General features: G+C 45.9%; 1 protein-coding gene across 1 annotated transcript in view; it reads left to right on the top strand.

Annotated features, from left to right (window-relative positions):
- The window catches only part of CTNNAL1 (catenin alpha like 1), a 58,475-nt gene that overhangs the window by 33,011 nt on the left and 8,564 nt on the right, over window positions 1-16,900 (top strand). Inside the window, exons 10-12 of the mRNA XM_063298735.1 lie at window positions 6,646-6,738; window positions 7,479-7,629; window positions 15,841-15,878. Coding sequence (XP_063154805.1) covers window positions 6,646-6,738; window positions 7,479-7,629; window positions 15,841-15,878 — 282 coding nt within the window. The remainder of the gene's footprint in view (window positions 1-6,645; window positions 6,739-7,478; window positions 7,630-15,840; window positions 15,879-16,900) is intronic.

The following is a 16,900-nucleotide window of genomic DNA, read 5'->3' as shown; positions in this document are numbered from 1 at the left end:
CCAACCCCAAGGGGAGATGGCGACGGAGGCAACCCGACCGCGGGAGGGAGCAGCACGACTTCCGAAACCAGCGGAGGACCCCGCGCCCCACATCGCACCCCAGCAACGGGCGTGGAGCGACAGCCCCACGGCGGTCAACACGGAGGAGGACGACGGAGACACCCATCAGATGGCGGAGGAAGCGGACCCGCGGCAGAGGGACGATGAACCCCGCCGGCAACCCACCCCCGAGGACGCGCCAACGGAACCGGCCCCAGCGGCGGCGCGGGCTGTGGACGAGGAGGCACGAGCTGAACTCGCGGCCATGCGGGCTCAACTGACGGAACTCCGGACCATGCTCCAGGCGCTTATGCCCCCCGCGCCACCCAACGACGTCCCCGCACAAGCCCACACCCCGAGCGAAGCACCGAACCCACACGGGCCAGCGGAGGGTCAGCAGACGGCACAGGCGGCCGACACCACACCCCGGGAAGCGAGAGGCGGGGCCGCACAAAACGCCCGGGCCCCAAAGGACTTCCCCATTTTCTTCGATGGGACCCCCACAAAACTCTCGTTTTTCGTGACCAACGCTAGGGAGTTCATGGGGAGGCACGGACACTCCTATGACTCCGAGGCCGACAAGATCGCCGCCGTGGCGATCAAACTCCAAGACAGGGCGGCGGACTGGTACGTCCAACTGTACGAGTCCAGCTCCCCCGCCCTCGCCACCTTCCCTGCTTTCATCAATGAGATGAAAAACTACTTCGAAGACCCCCTAGCCAAAGTAAGGGCGAAAAGCGCACTCCAAAGACTTAAACAGGGCACACGCACGGTCCCTGACTACGCCCTGGAGTTCAAAGCCCTCGCGGGGAAGGTCAGCGACTGGTCCGAGACCACCCTGCTGGAAATGTTCAAAAGGGGGCTCAACCGCGACGTTCTCCAATGGGCCCTCTACCGCGACGACCCAGAAACGTTACACGGGTGGATCCACCTCGCGGGGAAAGCCGAACATGCGCACCGCACCTTCCTCATGACAACCACGGAAGACACAAACTATGCCGGGAAAAAGGTACCCGCACCACACGGGGGGATGGCCGGCCCCATATACCCAAAAAAGAAGTTCAACCGGGAGCCCTGCGGGAGGTGTGGCAAATTAGGGCACAAGACGGCGGATTGCTTCGCCAACCGACCGCCGACCAGCGCGCCCAAACCCACTCCGAAAATTAGCCCCAAACCACCCAACCCGGGGCCGCCCCCTCACCGCCGAATGACCGTGGCCACAGCGACACCAGAAGAGGGCTGGGACGCTTACTGGGGGGAAGAGGACAATACAGACCCCGACCAGCCGGCGGGAAATGCTCCCCGCTTGCCCTGAGACGCGTGGCGAGGCAGGCGGTGGGGACAGCAACGCGGACCACCTCAACGAAACGACGAAAGCCCCGTAATATTGGCAGCAATTCAACTCTCTGCCGGCAACGGAGCCACCACGGCCGCGGCACTAGTGGACTCGGGGTGCTCAAAAAACCTCATCCACCCCGACCTAGTCGCCAAACTCGACCTCCGCTGCTTCCCCCTCCCCACGCCGCTGGCATTCCACCAGCTGGACGGCTCTACAGCGGGAGGGAAACCAGCCACGCTACAAACCGAGCCGGTCACCCTGCAAATGGGCACTCACACCGAGCGCACATCGTTCGTAGTCACGCACATCGGACGGCCCATTGGAGTCCTGGGGATGCCATGGCTCGCGACAAACAACCCGCGGATCAACTGGGAGACCCGCACCTTCACATTCGGCGACGGCGAGTATCGAGCACCAGTTCCAGCGGGCAGAAGCAACCCCACGGTAGGACGAGCGGAGGCGACCACACAAGACAACGCCGCTACCACAGCAGACCTACCAGAACAATACGCCGACTTCTCCGAGGTCTTCGGAGAGGCAGAAGCTGACCAACTACCCCCCCACCGCAAGACGGATTGCCGGATCGACCTACTGCCCGACGTCCCCTTACCTAGACCAAAGATCTATTCGATGACCCCGAAGGAGATGGCAACCCTCCGGGAGTTCATCGATAAAAACCTAGACAGGGGATTCATAGAGCCAGCATGCTCACCGGTCGGAGCCCCCGTCTTATTCCGGGAGAAGAAAGATGGGACCCTACGGCTCTGCACCGACTACCGGGGCCTAAACGCGGCTTCCCTGTCCAACAAATACCCCTTACCCCTGGTGAAGGACATGCTCGCCCACCTGTCCACGGGCAAAGTCTTTTCCAAATTGGACCTTCGCGAGGCGTACTATCGCATCCGAATCAGGGAGGGGGACGAATGGAAGACGGCATTTAACTGCCCCCTAGGCGCTTTCCAGTACAAGGTACTGCCCTTCGGACTCGCGGGGGCCCCTGGGGTGTTCATGCAGCTCATCAATGAGGTACTGCATGAACATCTGTTCAAAGGGGTCCTGGTCTACATCGACGACGTCCTTATTTACACAAAAACGCACGAGGAACATGTAACCCTAGTCAGGCAAGTCCTCGACAAGCTCAGAAGGGCGCAGCTCTATGCAAAGCCTACAAAGTGCGAGTTTCACAAAGAGCGCCTAGACTATCTGGGGTACCGAATCTCCGGGGACGGCATCGAAATGGACCCCGCAAAAGTCGAAGCGGTGCTAAACTGGGAGCGGCCCCGCAACAGACGGCAACTACAGAGCTTCCTCGGATTCGCGAATTTCTACAGGTCATTCGCCCGGGGGTTCGCTGAGATAGCCCTCCCCTTAACGGACCTCCTCAAAACCAAAGGGGTGGGGGACACCCGACGCGCCAAGAACCCAGGCACAGTGCTGAATTGGACTCCCGCGTGCCAGACCGCATTCAACAAGCTGAAAGCGCTGTTCACTACGGAGCCAATCCTCGCGCACCCGGACCCAGAACGGCCGTTCGTGGTCCAAGCCGACGCCTCAGACTTCTCCCTGGGAGCCATCCTGCTACAGAAAGACCCCACGGGACTCCTGAAACCATGCGCCTACCTGTCAAGGAAGTTCTCCGAGACAGAGAGGCGATGGCACGTCTGGGAGAAAGAAGCCTTCGCGGTGAAATCGGCACTAGAGACATGGCGACACCTACTCGAGGGAGCCACCCAACCATTCGAGGTTTGGACTGACCACCGGAACCTCGAGGCCCTACGAACGCCTAGACGCCTTAGCCCAAAACAGGTCCGATGGGCCCAATTCTTCAGCCGCTTTGATTTCCAGCTGAAGTTCATGCCGGGCAAGAAGAACCTCCTGGCCGACGCCCTCTCCCGACTGCCCCAAGACGAAGAGCCCGCCCCAGACACCATTGGGACGGTCCTATCCGCCTCGCAACTGGGGATGGCCGTGACCACCCGAAGCGGCGCACGGAGGCAGCTCGACTCTACGGCGCAGCCGACGGCGGGACAACCGGCAACGGAAAGAAGCCAACCGCAACTACCAGGGGGAATGCGCACGGACCTCGCCGCCGCCCTCAAAACCGACCCCTGGTTCCTGGCAAACCCCGACAAGGTAACGATGGCACAAGACCTGGCATGGGGGGAAGGCAGAATCTACGTCCCGGACTCGCAATGCCAGGCGATCTTGCATAGGTCACACGACGCCAAGCAAGCGGGACACTTTGGGTTCCTCAAGACCCTACACCTAACACGGCGTCAATTCTGGTGGCCCGCGCTCAGGCGAGACGTAAAAACCTACGTGGCGTCCTGCCCAACGTGCGCTAGGGCCAAACGGGCACCAGGCAAACCCGCGGGGCTATTGCAACGGGTGGCAGAACCCTCCCGCCCATGGGAGGAAATCTCTATGGATTTTATAGTGGACCTCCCACCCAGCCAGAAGAAAACGGCCATTTGGGTGGTGAAGGACTACTTCTCAAAGCAGGCCCACTTCATCCCCTGCACGTCGGTCCCATCCTCACAACAGCTAGCCAAACTCTTCCTCATCCACGTGTACAGGCTACACGGATGTCCCGCACGTGTGGTGACCGACAGGGGCACACAGTTCACCTCCAAATTCTGGCGGGCCTTCCTGAAGCTGACGGGGACCCAACAGGCCCTATCTACGGCTTGGCACCCTCAGACGGACGGAGCCACTGAGGTTCTTAATGCCACCTTAGAGCAATTTATACGATCATATACTAACTACCACCAAGACGACTGGGCTGAACTGCTCCCGTTCGCCGAAGTCGCATACAACAACGCCGTCCACACGAGCACGGGGAAAACTCCGTTCGAAGTAGTCTCGGGGCGCGACTTCGTCCCCATACCGGAGCTACCTCAACCCCCGGAACCCCAGGTGGACGCTAGCGACTGGGGACAGAAGATCGCGGAAGCATGGCCAGTAATCACGGCGGCGCTGAAGGATGCACAGGCTGCCTACAAAGAGCAGGCCGACAAGCACCGGCGCCAACAACCGACGTTCCAGGCGGGGGATATGGCCTATCTATCCACCAAGTTCCTAAAGTCAACCCAACCCTCGAAAAAACTGGGGCCTAAGTACATCGGGCCGTTCCGAGTCACGCAAATAGTGAACCCGGTAGCAATACGCTTGGACCTGCCACACAACCTCCGGAGACTCCACCCGGTGTTCCACACCAGCCTCCTGAAACCGGCAACCACCTCCCGATGGCACCCAAGCACGCCACAGCCCGCACCGGTGATGATCGACGGGCAACACCACTTCGAGATAAGGGACATTCTCGACTCCCGCAAGCAACGAGGAACTCTACACTATCTGGTCAGGTGGAAACACTTCCCCCACCCGGAATGGGTGGCGGCGCACAACGTTAACGCGCCTGACCTGACCAGAGCATTTCACCGGGCATACCCCGACAAACCGCAACCAAGGTCAGCAAAACCAAACCCCCCCCCCGCAGGCCCCCCCCCGCCTCCCGTGCCCCAAGGGAAAGGGCCCCCCCCAAGCCCGCGACTTGGGTGGACCTTCCCCCCCCCGGGACTCACTCCCCCCGCCCCGGGCCCACGGGGTGGTGACAAACGTTCGCCAGCACCCGCCCCCCGGCCGCGGGGGAGTGGCAAGCAAGTCAACAGGGCAACCTGGGGGCAACGCCCAGGAGACACAACAAAGGCGACGCACTTTAAATAAGAAAAAGAAGGGCCCTACCTGGAGCTGAGAAGCACCCGACCAGCCACGCCTCTCTCCTCGCCGAACTGAGCCAAACAAACAGGGTGTGGCTGGAGCATGCGCACGCCAGGTCAGGACCCGAGCATGCGTACCATGGACACACCCTGGGAAGGCACGTGGTAGAGGGAGGAGCAAAGGGAGGGGCGACAACTACTCCGGCGGGAACTTTGAAAAAAAAAAAAAAAATGTGGCGTTTTGACAGCTCCACGGGGAAAACCCAGAAAACCGGGGGAGAACACTATTCGAAAAGGGGGCAGTATGTCATGAGTGCCGTTGAGCTAAAGTCATCAGCGCAATGGCACACATGACAATGACAAGGAAATAGGTGAAGGGGTACAAGATAAGTAGCCATCAACCCACAACGACTAACGGCCAACAAACAATAGCTAAACGGATCACGGAGCCACCCAAGCCATCAGCGGCAATACAACGGGGATCGCCCAGCTGAAAGCAATCAGCAGAGGAATGGAAACCTGATGATGGGCGATCCCGGAAACCCTCACCCACCGGCAGGGCAACGTATTGGACAAAGGGGGGTGACGTGACCGTGAGCGAGGGGGCGCTGACCGGCGCGGGGTATTTAAACCCCGCACCGGCGCGCTCCTGTCACTCTCAGCTTTTTTCTACCAACGCTGTACCTGCCCTGCAAATAAACCAGAGCCTGATCCGCGAACCAGTGTCTGAGTGTTATTCAGAGGTAGGCAGCGCATGACATTCATTGGAATATGACCTTCCCCCACCATAACTCAATGACCAACTGCAGCCTCTCCCCTTGCCCCAGGGGAGTAAAAGGGAAAGTTCCCAACTCTGGCAAAAGAATGTATTCACAGAATATCTTAGATTTTTGGAATTGAGATGCTATGTTGATGCTCCTGCTTCATTCTTTAGAATGTCCTTCTGGTGAAAATTGTTTGGAGGCTTAAGGGTATCTGTTCTTAAAACCAACACTCTGTGATTGATCTCTAAAACCCAAGTGGTTGTTAGACCAATCCTGCCATATTTTTAATACCGTTGATTCAAAAGGAGAATAGTGAGAATGTTCATGGAGCAAAATAACAACAACAACAATTTATTAAACTGGTATGCCACCCAAGTCTCAACGACACTGGATGAAAATTAGAAATGGATTCCGGATCTCATCAAACGTCTTCTAAAAAGTAGCAAGAAGTAAAGTTTCAGGGAAGAGTTTTGCCTAGCTTTGGCTGCTTCCTTTCACTCTTTGCCCCAGCCACATTTCCCTTGGCCTATTTAGGATGATTGAAAGATCAAGATTGGAGAAAGAAGAGTTCAGATGACAAATGATTGACAGAGGAATAGTTAAGCATCCTCTGGCTTAGATGTCAGGCAAATGTCCAGCTCTCTGTCAAGATTAAACCTGGGTCTCTAAATGCATTTCTAAATATTCGAAGCTTTCATTTAGTATTCACCATATGTGTTCCATAAGAATTCCATAATTCATACATAGATTTTATAATTATGTTGATTTGTTTTGGTTCTCTTTTTAGATATGCCATCTATTGAGACATGTCTCTGGAACAGAGCCACTTGAAATTTCTTGTCTCCATGCAGAAGATACTTTTCATGTGACTGGGCCTCAGGTATGTATAATTTTAGCTGACTGTTTGCTCCAGTTGATAAACTCAGAAGACTTTTCCAGTTCTGCTTCAAATCCTTTAGCTTCAGGTGCCAGAAACTGAAAACTTTTTTTGTCTATAGTAGGTACTATTCTCACAGAGAAATAGGTCAATATTCCACCAATATTTGAGCAAATAGATCAGAACTTCATAATGGAAAATGTATATTAGACTTAGAATAATAGTGTTTTAACTATCAAGTTCAATATTCATATAGACTTCCTAAATACCTTGGTAGCTAAACAAAAAGTAAAAAAACGCTTTGAACCAAAGAGGGTTCTAGGTAAGGAATCATGTTTAGTAACCAATAATCATGGCTGGAATAATGTATGATGCTAGATTCACATTTGCTGTACTGGACAGCATAATGCAATAAAGTGCTTCTTAAGAGCCATTTCACTCTATTGGGAGACCTTCCCTACATAAAAAGAATAAGGTTATAATTCTTTTCAAAATCTTCTTGAAAGTAAGATTTCTTATAATACAGTTCTCTCAGTTTACTTATTTTAAAACAGCCATTTGTTCAATATCATTTAGCACAATAGTATTCCCTGTGAAAATCCCTTGGTTTTTATAAAGCTTTGTTAGCAAATGTATACAGTCCTTTTTAATACAAATGAGAGACAGCTTATCTTTTGTCCTGTGGAGGTGGATGCTGATACACAATTGTATGTTTATGACACAGCCTGTTTTGTTTCCTTCAGATAATTTCTGCTGCTGAAACCCTGACATTGCATCCTTCCAGTAAAATTGCAAAAGAAAATCTTGATGTGTTCTGTGAGGCTTGGGAATCTCAGCTGAATGACATGTCCCTGCTCTTAAGAGAAATCAATGATGTGTTTGAAGGAAGACGAGGTGAGTGGGTTGTTCCTAAGTACAGACAACCTACTATCCTTAAACACAAGTTTCCAGCTTACAGTGCACGCATATTCTGAGTATTCTGGCTATGAGATGTGATGGTCTACATTCTTCCAAAAGTCAACAAAGACAACTTGCAGTCACTTAACACTTTTGCTACTCTGTAGGTACTTTGGGGTTGACTACACTAAAGTATATTATCTATGGAGGGCAAACATACAACTGCCAAAACCCATAAATAACATGACAGGTCCTCGGAATGTGTCCAGCCTGTGTTCAGAGAGACACAGTTCACAGTTCTCAGTCCAGCTAATACTAGAGTACCTGTGATGTAGCTTAAAGTTGGGAGCACTTCTTAAGTATTTACTGTAGGTAATAACTCAAACCACCGTCTCCAATTTTTCAAGGAGATAATGGATATCATGCTGAGGCTGAATCTTTTAGTTTTAATTTCAGTGGAATCCTGTGAGACTAGGATGGCACACTCTTGCCTAAGTACGCCCATAGTTACTGCTTTTAGTTAAATGGTTTTCAACCTTTGTTTGATCTTTTCTACTTTTAGATGATAATGGAAAAATCTCTGCTTATCGGACATGGAATTCTTGCCCTTTACATAAGATCATGTGGGTCATCTGGTGCATTTTCTAATAGTTGTACATAAGTTGGGTATATGCTACATTCTGCACCCAGCTGTCTCTTTTGTTTGCGTGTTACAGAAAAAGATGTCAAGCAGCATGTCTGAGGAGCTCTCTTCAGAGCTCCTCAGACAGCAGTTGAAAGCCACCATTTTAAGCGATAGAGTTCCTTCAAAGGAATTTTAAAGGAATAGAGATTGTTGTACAATGAGGTTATTGTGTACGTAGATCTTGCTTTTTATGGAGGTTCAGCAATACATTTTCAAGTATTCAAGGAAGTGATTCATAATTCAAAGCATTTGAAATCCTTTTTTTTTCTTGGTGATGGAATCATAAAAAGTTCTTCTTTCAGTCTGACCTGAACTGTCTACTGTTCTTTCAAAAGAAAGAAACCGTTATTTTCTATGCTTTCTGCTGACTTCACAATGTAGTGAATTTAGCTATCTGATTTTTAAACTGCTATCGTTTCTGCTTGGATGGAATCTTTCTGATGCTGCCCACAACTTTTGGCCTGTATTCTGTGGTTGGTAAGTCACCTGCTATTTGTGTAGCATTTGGAAAAAAAACTGTAAAGAGCAAATCAGTCTCTTAATATCCTTGCCAGAGGCACTGTAGTATTTGTTGAGCGATTTCTCATTCTTCTGTGTAATTTAATTTTCTTCAGAAAGCTTTTCAGTTTTACAGAAAAAAACATTTTCACTAAATTCTGCCATTCTTCCTGTGATAGAAATGTTATGTTTGATGAATTGATTCTTTTGTGTATTTTCTTAAACATAATCACTCAGGACAAAACCATGTACTAGGCTTGACATTAGAGAAAAATCAGACAAGTAACAGTAGCTTTTAACTTAAAAAACCACTGCAGAATGCCAAAGTAGACAATTGTACATATCCCATTATATCCCTCAGTTCCTAGTGTATTGCTTTTAGTAGGGGCAAGACCTGTTAGTGCCCTCATGTGCTGATTTATCCTCAGCTTGAAAGCAAAACTTGGAGACCCCTTGCAAAAATGAAAAATGGAGGCCTGTGTTTCTCTTTTGTGGGACATATGTATACAGTGCAAAGAGCCAGATAATGTTTATGGAGCAGAAAAGCTACTTAGGAAGAAGTCATACAGTATTTAATTCATGGAAATGTTTTCTTCCCCCAGAAAACTTTTCTCTGTCAAATTTTCTATGATTGCTAACTATCAAGTGTCTTCTATCAACACAATCTTTACTCTAGTTTTGCAGAATGTTTTTATATTCTGACTCGGTTCAAACATTGGGCTAGTTCAACACTCATTTACCACCTGCTAAGCCATTAGCCATAGACTATAAACCACAGTAACCTGATTCATGCAATAAAATAAATCAAAAGGCTTAGCATGATAGGTGAACTCAGTCTCTGACTATCTATGGGGAGTCCAGTGTAGGAGAAGATAAAACCACGCACCCAGCCTTTTCCTCCTTCAGGCTGGAGACCTGTAGGGGAGCTGTACTTGTGAATACTTGAACATGAGTATAATTATTGCACAAGGACAGCTATCAGTGAGATATAGGCCCATTCCTCTCCCTCTACTGAGCTCTTCACACATTTAGGTAACTGCCTGAACAGGACTAGAGTGATTCAAGTCAGGTCATGATAAAGCATATGAATGGCACTTGAAAAGCAGGGGGGCGGCCAAGCGTGGCAGTTGAACCAGAATTTAATTTTGTAGGTGTTGAATAATATAAATTGAATTTGAATTATAAATTCATTATAGTATAGACAATTTTAATTATTTATAATATAAATAATGTTCGTATAAATTAAAATCACGTAAAAGTAGAAGTTACCCTGGAAGTTATGTCACCCTGGTTAGGACCTCGCTATAGGCAGTCATATTTCAGCAGACTTCCTCATAGGTGTATTGGAGGATAGGGTTCCTGTGCTCTTAAGAGCTATGTAGAACTTCAGCAAGTGCAGTTTCTCTGTGCTGTACAGTTGACGTCAACCAAAAGTCTTCCTTCTGTGCAGGAAGAAACAGGAAATATATGTGGTTCCTAATGTAGTTTCACTGAAGAGAGGTTTTTAGAATGCCCGTTATACCGATTAATCCAACCTAGGTAAAGGAGAGTTTTGTATCCTATTGTAATTGCAGATAATGCTTTCACCATAGGACAACCAAGAAGAAATACATTGAAATAGGATTATTGACTTATGGTGGGGTCTAGAGCTGATATCTTGTTTGTAAAGGAAACAGATCAAAAGTATGTGCTAAAGTGATAAAAGACTGTTCTTAAGGGCTTTTTAGAAATTGCATTGTGAACAGGAACAAGGAAATTATGTTCCTCTCATACTTTTCTCATCTTATATGATTATATATGATTATATATAGAAGCTAAATGATTTCTCTACTATTATATATATTAACCAGATTATATACAGTAACCACACACCAACATGTTGGATCAGACCATCTTTTTTTTCCTTTTGAGGTCAAAGCAATTTTTGCTGGGATTCTGAAACCACATTAACATCAGTGAGACCAATCATGATTTGCACTTTTAGATGGAAAGCAAATTATGTCTTAGATGAGAATCTGCACTGAAATCATTGATACCTTTTCTCAAACCATCTTGATGACTGAGTATTCATTGTCAGCACCATGGATGGTCAGCACTTCTGGCAAACACAATTTCTTCGTAAAGAATACGCTAGGCCATGTTTCTCCCACTTGATAGATACACCTTGCCTCAGAAGCAGAAAGTAGCATTCACCATTATTTTTCTATAGCTCTTTACAATCAGATTCTAAACCTAAACCAATTACCTACTTTAGAAGTGATCAAATAATGTTGCGCTTTAAAATATATTGTATGATACTGCCATTGAGATGTTTTCTATTTATTAAGTATAGACTTAACAAATATAATGCAGCTAAAATCTACTGAGTTTTTGTTCATTTGTGAAATGGCCTAGAAGTTACTCCAAAGGAGGAAGAAAGTAAACTTTCATGAAGTAATTTGCTATCTTTTATTTTTATATCAGAACAAAGGAAGAATTCAATGTAAAACCTGAACTGTTATCAAATCAATCTTATTCTTTTGTTAGCTAATTTGCTTAGCCTTTTCTGAAGTGGATATGTTGCTTAGAAAGTCAGCATTTGACCTCTACCTATGCAGAGTGATATACAAACTCGGTGTAATTGCCTCATTGTCCCTTCTTAAAGAACACTCTCATTTCACATTATCAAGTTGCTTCATGAATTCTGACGGAAGTGAAACACTGGCTGAGTTCAGATGAATATGGATGGTGTGATTACTGTAAATTATCTGCTAGAGCCTTGGTTTTATGTGTTTTCCTTCCCTTCCTCTCTGCTTTCACTTACAACAAACTACAGCAGTAATTTCCCTGATCCCCAAAAAAGTGCTAATACCAACTAGGTTCAGAAGTTACTTTGATTCTGAATCATCTGTACTTTGAATGTATCAGTTTCCTGAGAGTATATAATACAGGGGCCTTTGCTCTCTGAAGCTTTTCCTTTTCCTCTTCCATCACACATATGGAGGATAGAGGGAGTGTATAAGCCTGGCCTTTTGAGAAAGTTCATTTAGTCATTTAAACTGCTTCAGTCCTCTCCAACCTGGTATGGTGGACTTTTAACTTCCCCAGATCCCCAGCTAGCATGACCATGCTGAGAATTATGATGTCCAACATGTCCGGAAGGCACTAAGTTGACAAAGACTGAATTAAATGATTATGTGAGCAAGGAATACAAGTTGATCTGATGTTGTAGAATGTTTGGGAATTAATAAGTGCTACCGAATAAGAGCTACATTGTGATTGCCTAGAAGAACTTCTTAAAAAGAGAGAATGGACTGACAGAATGATGCATTTTTAAGTCCCTGACATCTCAGGGGTGTTTAACTTTCCCATTTAAATTAATGGGACAACATTTATTTATTTATTCAAATTTTGCTACTGCCCATCTCCCCCAAAAGAGGGACTCTGGGCAGTTTACAAGAAGTTAAAACTACAATAATAAACAACCAAAATCTTATAAAAACAATTTACAAATATAAAATACAATATAAATAAGTATAAAATCCAAGAGGTTAAAAATTCTGATTAGGTGGGAGGGGGTCTAAGGCACGAGCCAACCCCATGAATGGTTGCCCACCTTCCCACCCCATGCGAGATGGCAGAACCAGGTTTTCAGGGCCCTCCTAAAGGTCAAAAGTGAAGGCGCCTGCCTCCCCTCTGGGGGCAAGATGTTCCAAAGAGCGGGGCCAACTGCAGAGAAGGCCTGCTTCCTGGACCCCGCCAGATGGAATTCTCTTATTGACGGGGTCTGTAACATGCCGTCTCTGCTTGACCAGGTGGGGCGGGTTGATGTTGAGGGGATGAGACGGTCCCCCAGGTAGCCCGGCCCCATGCCATGTAGGGCTTTCAAGGTCATAACCAACACCTTGAATTGGTCCCGGAAGCAAACTGGCACCCAGTGCAGCTCGCACAATAAAGGTGTTATATGTGCCGATCTAGGGACACCAAAAATAACCCGCGTGGCTGCTTTCTGGACCAGCTGAAGCTTCCAGATACTCTTCAAGGGTAGCCCCATGTAGAGCGCATTGCAGTAATCAATATGGGAGATGACGAGGGCATGAGTGACTGTTCGGCGGGCCTCTCGCTCCAGGAATGGGCGTAACTATTGCACAACTAGAAGGTGAGCAAAGGCCCTCCTGGCCACAACTGCCACCTGCTCTATGAGCAGGAGTTGTGAGTCCAGAAGAACCCCCAGATTAGGCACCGGGTCTGTCTGGGGCAGTGCCACCCCATCCAGAACTAAAGATGACAATTTCCCGGGAACTGAGGAGCTGTCAACCCACAGCCACTCTGTCTTACCAGGGTTCAGCTGAAGCCTTTTGTTCCCCATCCAGGGCCCTACAGCCCCCAGGCACTGAGACAGGGCAGTCACCGTATCACTTACCTCACCTGGGATGGAGATGTATAATTGGGTATCATCAGCATACTGATGATACCTCATCCCATGGTGGCGGATGATCTCACCCAGTGGTTTCATGTAGACGTTAAATAAGAGAGGAGAGAGAACCGAATCCTGTGGCACCCCACAATGGAGGGGCCGAGGGTTGGATCTCTCACCAATTGGGAACAGCCCTGGAGGAAGGAGGTGAACCAGCGCAGAACCGCACCGCCCACCTCCAACTCCCTGAGCGGTCCCAAAAGGGTACCATGGTCGATGGTATCGAAAGCCGCTGAGACGTCAAGAAGAGCCAGGATGGATGCACGCCCTCCATCCCCCTCCCACCAGAGATCATCCGTAAGTGCGACCAGTGTAGTTTCTGCCCCATATCCTGGCCTGAAACCTGACTGAATGGGTCCAGATAATCTGTGTTTAACATGTTTACTTGGCTAGTATCTTGGCAGTCAATTAGGTTATATTTTTAGTAATAAAAACACATTATTTTCCTAGGTATTTTTTTAAATTTCAGTATCATAGTAATTGATTCTGCCTTTTTCTGTGGAAAAATGGGAATGCTTCCTTGATAATGGGAAGTATATCTTTAAGGTTTTGATTGAGAGATAGATGCAGTTAGCATATCAGGTTGATAACTTGCGCTATGCCAAGCTAGCCACTCCACCCCTTAATTTACATATACTATATTTTTATGGTAATGTCATATTTTAAATAGCCACTTTAAAATGTTGAGCTTAGCATTGGCAGTGTGATGAAATAAGTATATTTTAATGCTTGTGAGACAATAGCCCTCTGCTTTTGATGATGGCTAAAGAGCAACCAAACGTGCTGGACGCTTTCTAATAAACCAAGTGCAGTTTTACAATGAATCGTTTTGGCTCCATTTTGGTTTGTTTTCTCTACTTCATGGGAAATAAAAGGAATGTAATGGCTTTATTTCTGAATTGCTTCTGCGCCCCACCCTGGTCCTCTATAATGATACTTAAGTTTCTTCTCAATCTTATCCATGTTGCCTCTCTTACTTTCCTTTTGCCCATATATTAAATTGCTTCATCAGCATATTCAGGATCTCTCAGTCCTTTATTGATTGGCAGAAACCAGGAATGAATTAAGGTGATATGAAATGCATAGCTGCAATTACTTTTACGTGTTTTCTGCTGAAGGACTTGGTATTTGGTATTAACTGGAGCAAGTCATTGGCAAGTCCAATAAGGCCATGATTTTTTGTTCTTTTTTCCTTATCATAAAACATGAGACTTAAAATCTTTGTTCTGGTATTCTGAATATTTTGGGGAGGGGTAAAAGACAGAATGGCTGGACCAAGGAGTACTCTATTTCTTGTTATATGGAATCAGCATGTGGCCTCATTTGGAGTCAATAATTAGGAAGAAGTAAGATGGCATACACTGCCTTCTTTTCCATCAAAAGTCAAACATAATGCATTTCCCTCCTTTTTTTAAAAGGGTGAATTTCTATAATAATACTGTGGGGAAGGGGAAGGGAAAAATGTCAACCTCTGTCTTTGCTGATGGAGCACCACCCAGTAAACATGTTTCAATAGAGCAGTTGTATTTAAAGATTTTTGGTAGCAAATCTTTTTGTATCTTCTGTAAACCTTCGTAGGTATTAACAAAAATCATTACTTAATCCTTGTGGAAATGCAATTTTTGAATCAACTTGAGACATTCAGTTGTCAGATCTATTTGATGATAATACACAGGTGAGATGTAATTATATCAGCCTTGTAAATAAGCCAACAAACTTACTGGATTGCAAGAAGAAAAATTGATAGTCTGCTAAGAGCTCGGTCACCTGCATTTCCCTGCTGGCCATGAATAGGAGAGGTTTTCTACCTTCCCCACCAGACAGCATGCAAATATAGTGCATTAGCTTCCTATTAGGGGATGGATGGATGGATGGGGATACACACACACACACACACACCCTAATACATATTTATATGGCCATCTCTCAAGTTGGCAAGTAGAAGTGTCAGCCTTTGCATTTCTATGATGACCAAAGAATAAAATTCATTTCTTGACAAACAGAAACCAAGTGTGGGGGTGGTGGTCTGATCTTTAATTTATCTGTATTTCTAATCACCTACAATTACAGAATGGATATTTAAATATCAGACCAAACTATTTCAAATCTAAATATCAAGCTCAGATACCAAATCTGGATGCCATCAGAATTCTCCAAATAATATGACCTTAGGTAGTGGTAGTTAACAAGGAGAACTAGTAATTACTAGCAGTTATGGAAGCTTATCTGTATCTATGGTTAGATGTAACTTTTGCTTCCCCCACCCCCATTCCCACGTAGCTGTTCATCTTGGGCATTCAGAAAGATAAAGGAAGATTTCAGAAATGTTATCAATTAAATGGAAAGGTTTTAGATGAATCTGCCAAGGTCTCCAATAAACACAAATATAAGCAGTAGCAGAATTTCCCTTCTATTATGAAACACATGGCAGAATACAAAACCTGTGTGATCTATGAAGAGGAACCAATAAGGGTAGGTACATTTTTTTTATAGAAAGATTTTTCCAAAGCCTGGAGAGATGATACAAGTACAGTACAGTACGTAACCAATTTTGGTGTATTGTTTTTAGGAGAGAAGCGTGCATACTTGTCACTACCCAGGCCAGCGGTAAGTTTATTTTTGTGGGGCTAGTGATGTCTTTATACTTTTCATAGTTAATTATTCATTTCACAGAGCCTTCATGCCCTCATGTTTTGGTTAACAAGCTACACTGGCCTGGTTCATATGTAACACTGTAAGTAGGTTTGTATATCACACTAAGCAAAAAGTAAATGAACCACATAATGGCATAGCATTGTAGGTGAACTAAAGTTATCAGAGAAAGACAGATCTTTCTAGAACACTAATAATAAGGCTGAATTCTGCAAGCATCACTACATTTCTGGATGCTGCTGCAATATCTTTCCCATATTGAGGATTGTGTAAGAGTAGTAAGAGGAAATGTCTGAATTCTCTGTTTATGACAGAAACATAGAGTTGGAAGGAGAGAGAGTTGGAACACCAATGTAGGAAATCCAAACTACAGTTTCCATCCAGTGTTTTACATTTTTCCAGTCTGCTTCATCCCTCAGAATTTCTTCCTTCTGTTGGTCAAAATTTCCTTTATTGCAATGTCAACTCTCTGCAACAATGATAAATAATATATGATCTAGTCTTTCATATATGTGACAGTCCTTCAAAATTTTAAAGATACATCTAGCTTATTTTCTAATGGCTACTGTTATTATGGAATATCACATAGGTTATTGAGCAAAAGAAAAAGGACCATTTCCAGTTACTTTTTGTAATGGCTTATGATGCAAAAATGTCCAGCTTTGTACATTTTTGTACTAAGAGTTTAGCTTTCTTGTTTGAAAATATCTGGATAATTCGAAGTCTCTTATTAGTAAGTTAGGTTTTTATTGATGTTATAAATAAGGATGTATAAACTCAAAAATGATTTGGAAAAAGTGCCTTGGACCTTGCATAAGCACAGTGTCTTTCTACTGAAATGACTTTTAAAGCATCTAGATCTTTTTCCAGGCTTGTTTGCAAGCTTGAAAAAAGCTAGAAACAATGCAGATAAAATAATACTATTTTAAATTAAGTGGCTTGATCTTCTATGTCCTATTAACACATCTTTAAATCAA

Source organism: Candoia aspera, chromosome 3, assembly GCF_035149785.1.
Source record: "Candoia aspera isolate rCanAsp1 chromosome 3, rCanAsp1.hap2, whole genome shotgun sequence".
Taxonomy (NCBI): Eukaryota; Metazoa; Chordata; class Lepidosauria; order Squamata; family Boidae; genus Candoia; species Candoia aspera.
This window is presented reverse-complemented; position numbering and strand designations above follow the sequence as displayed.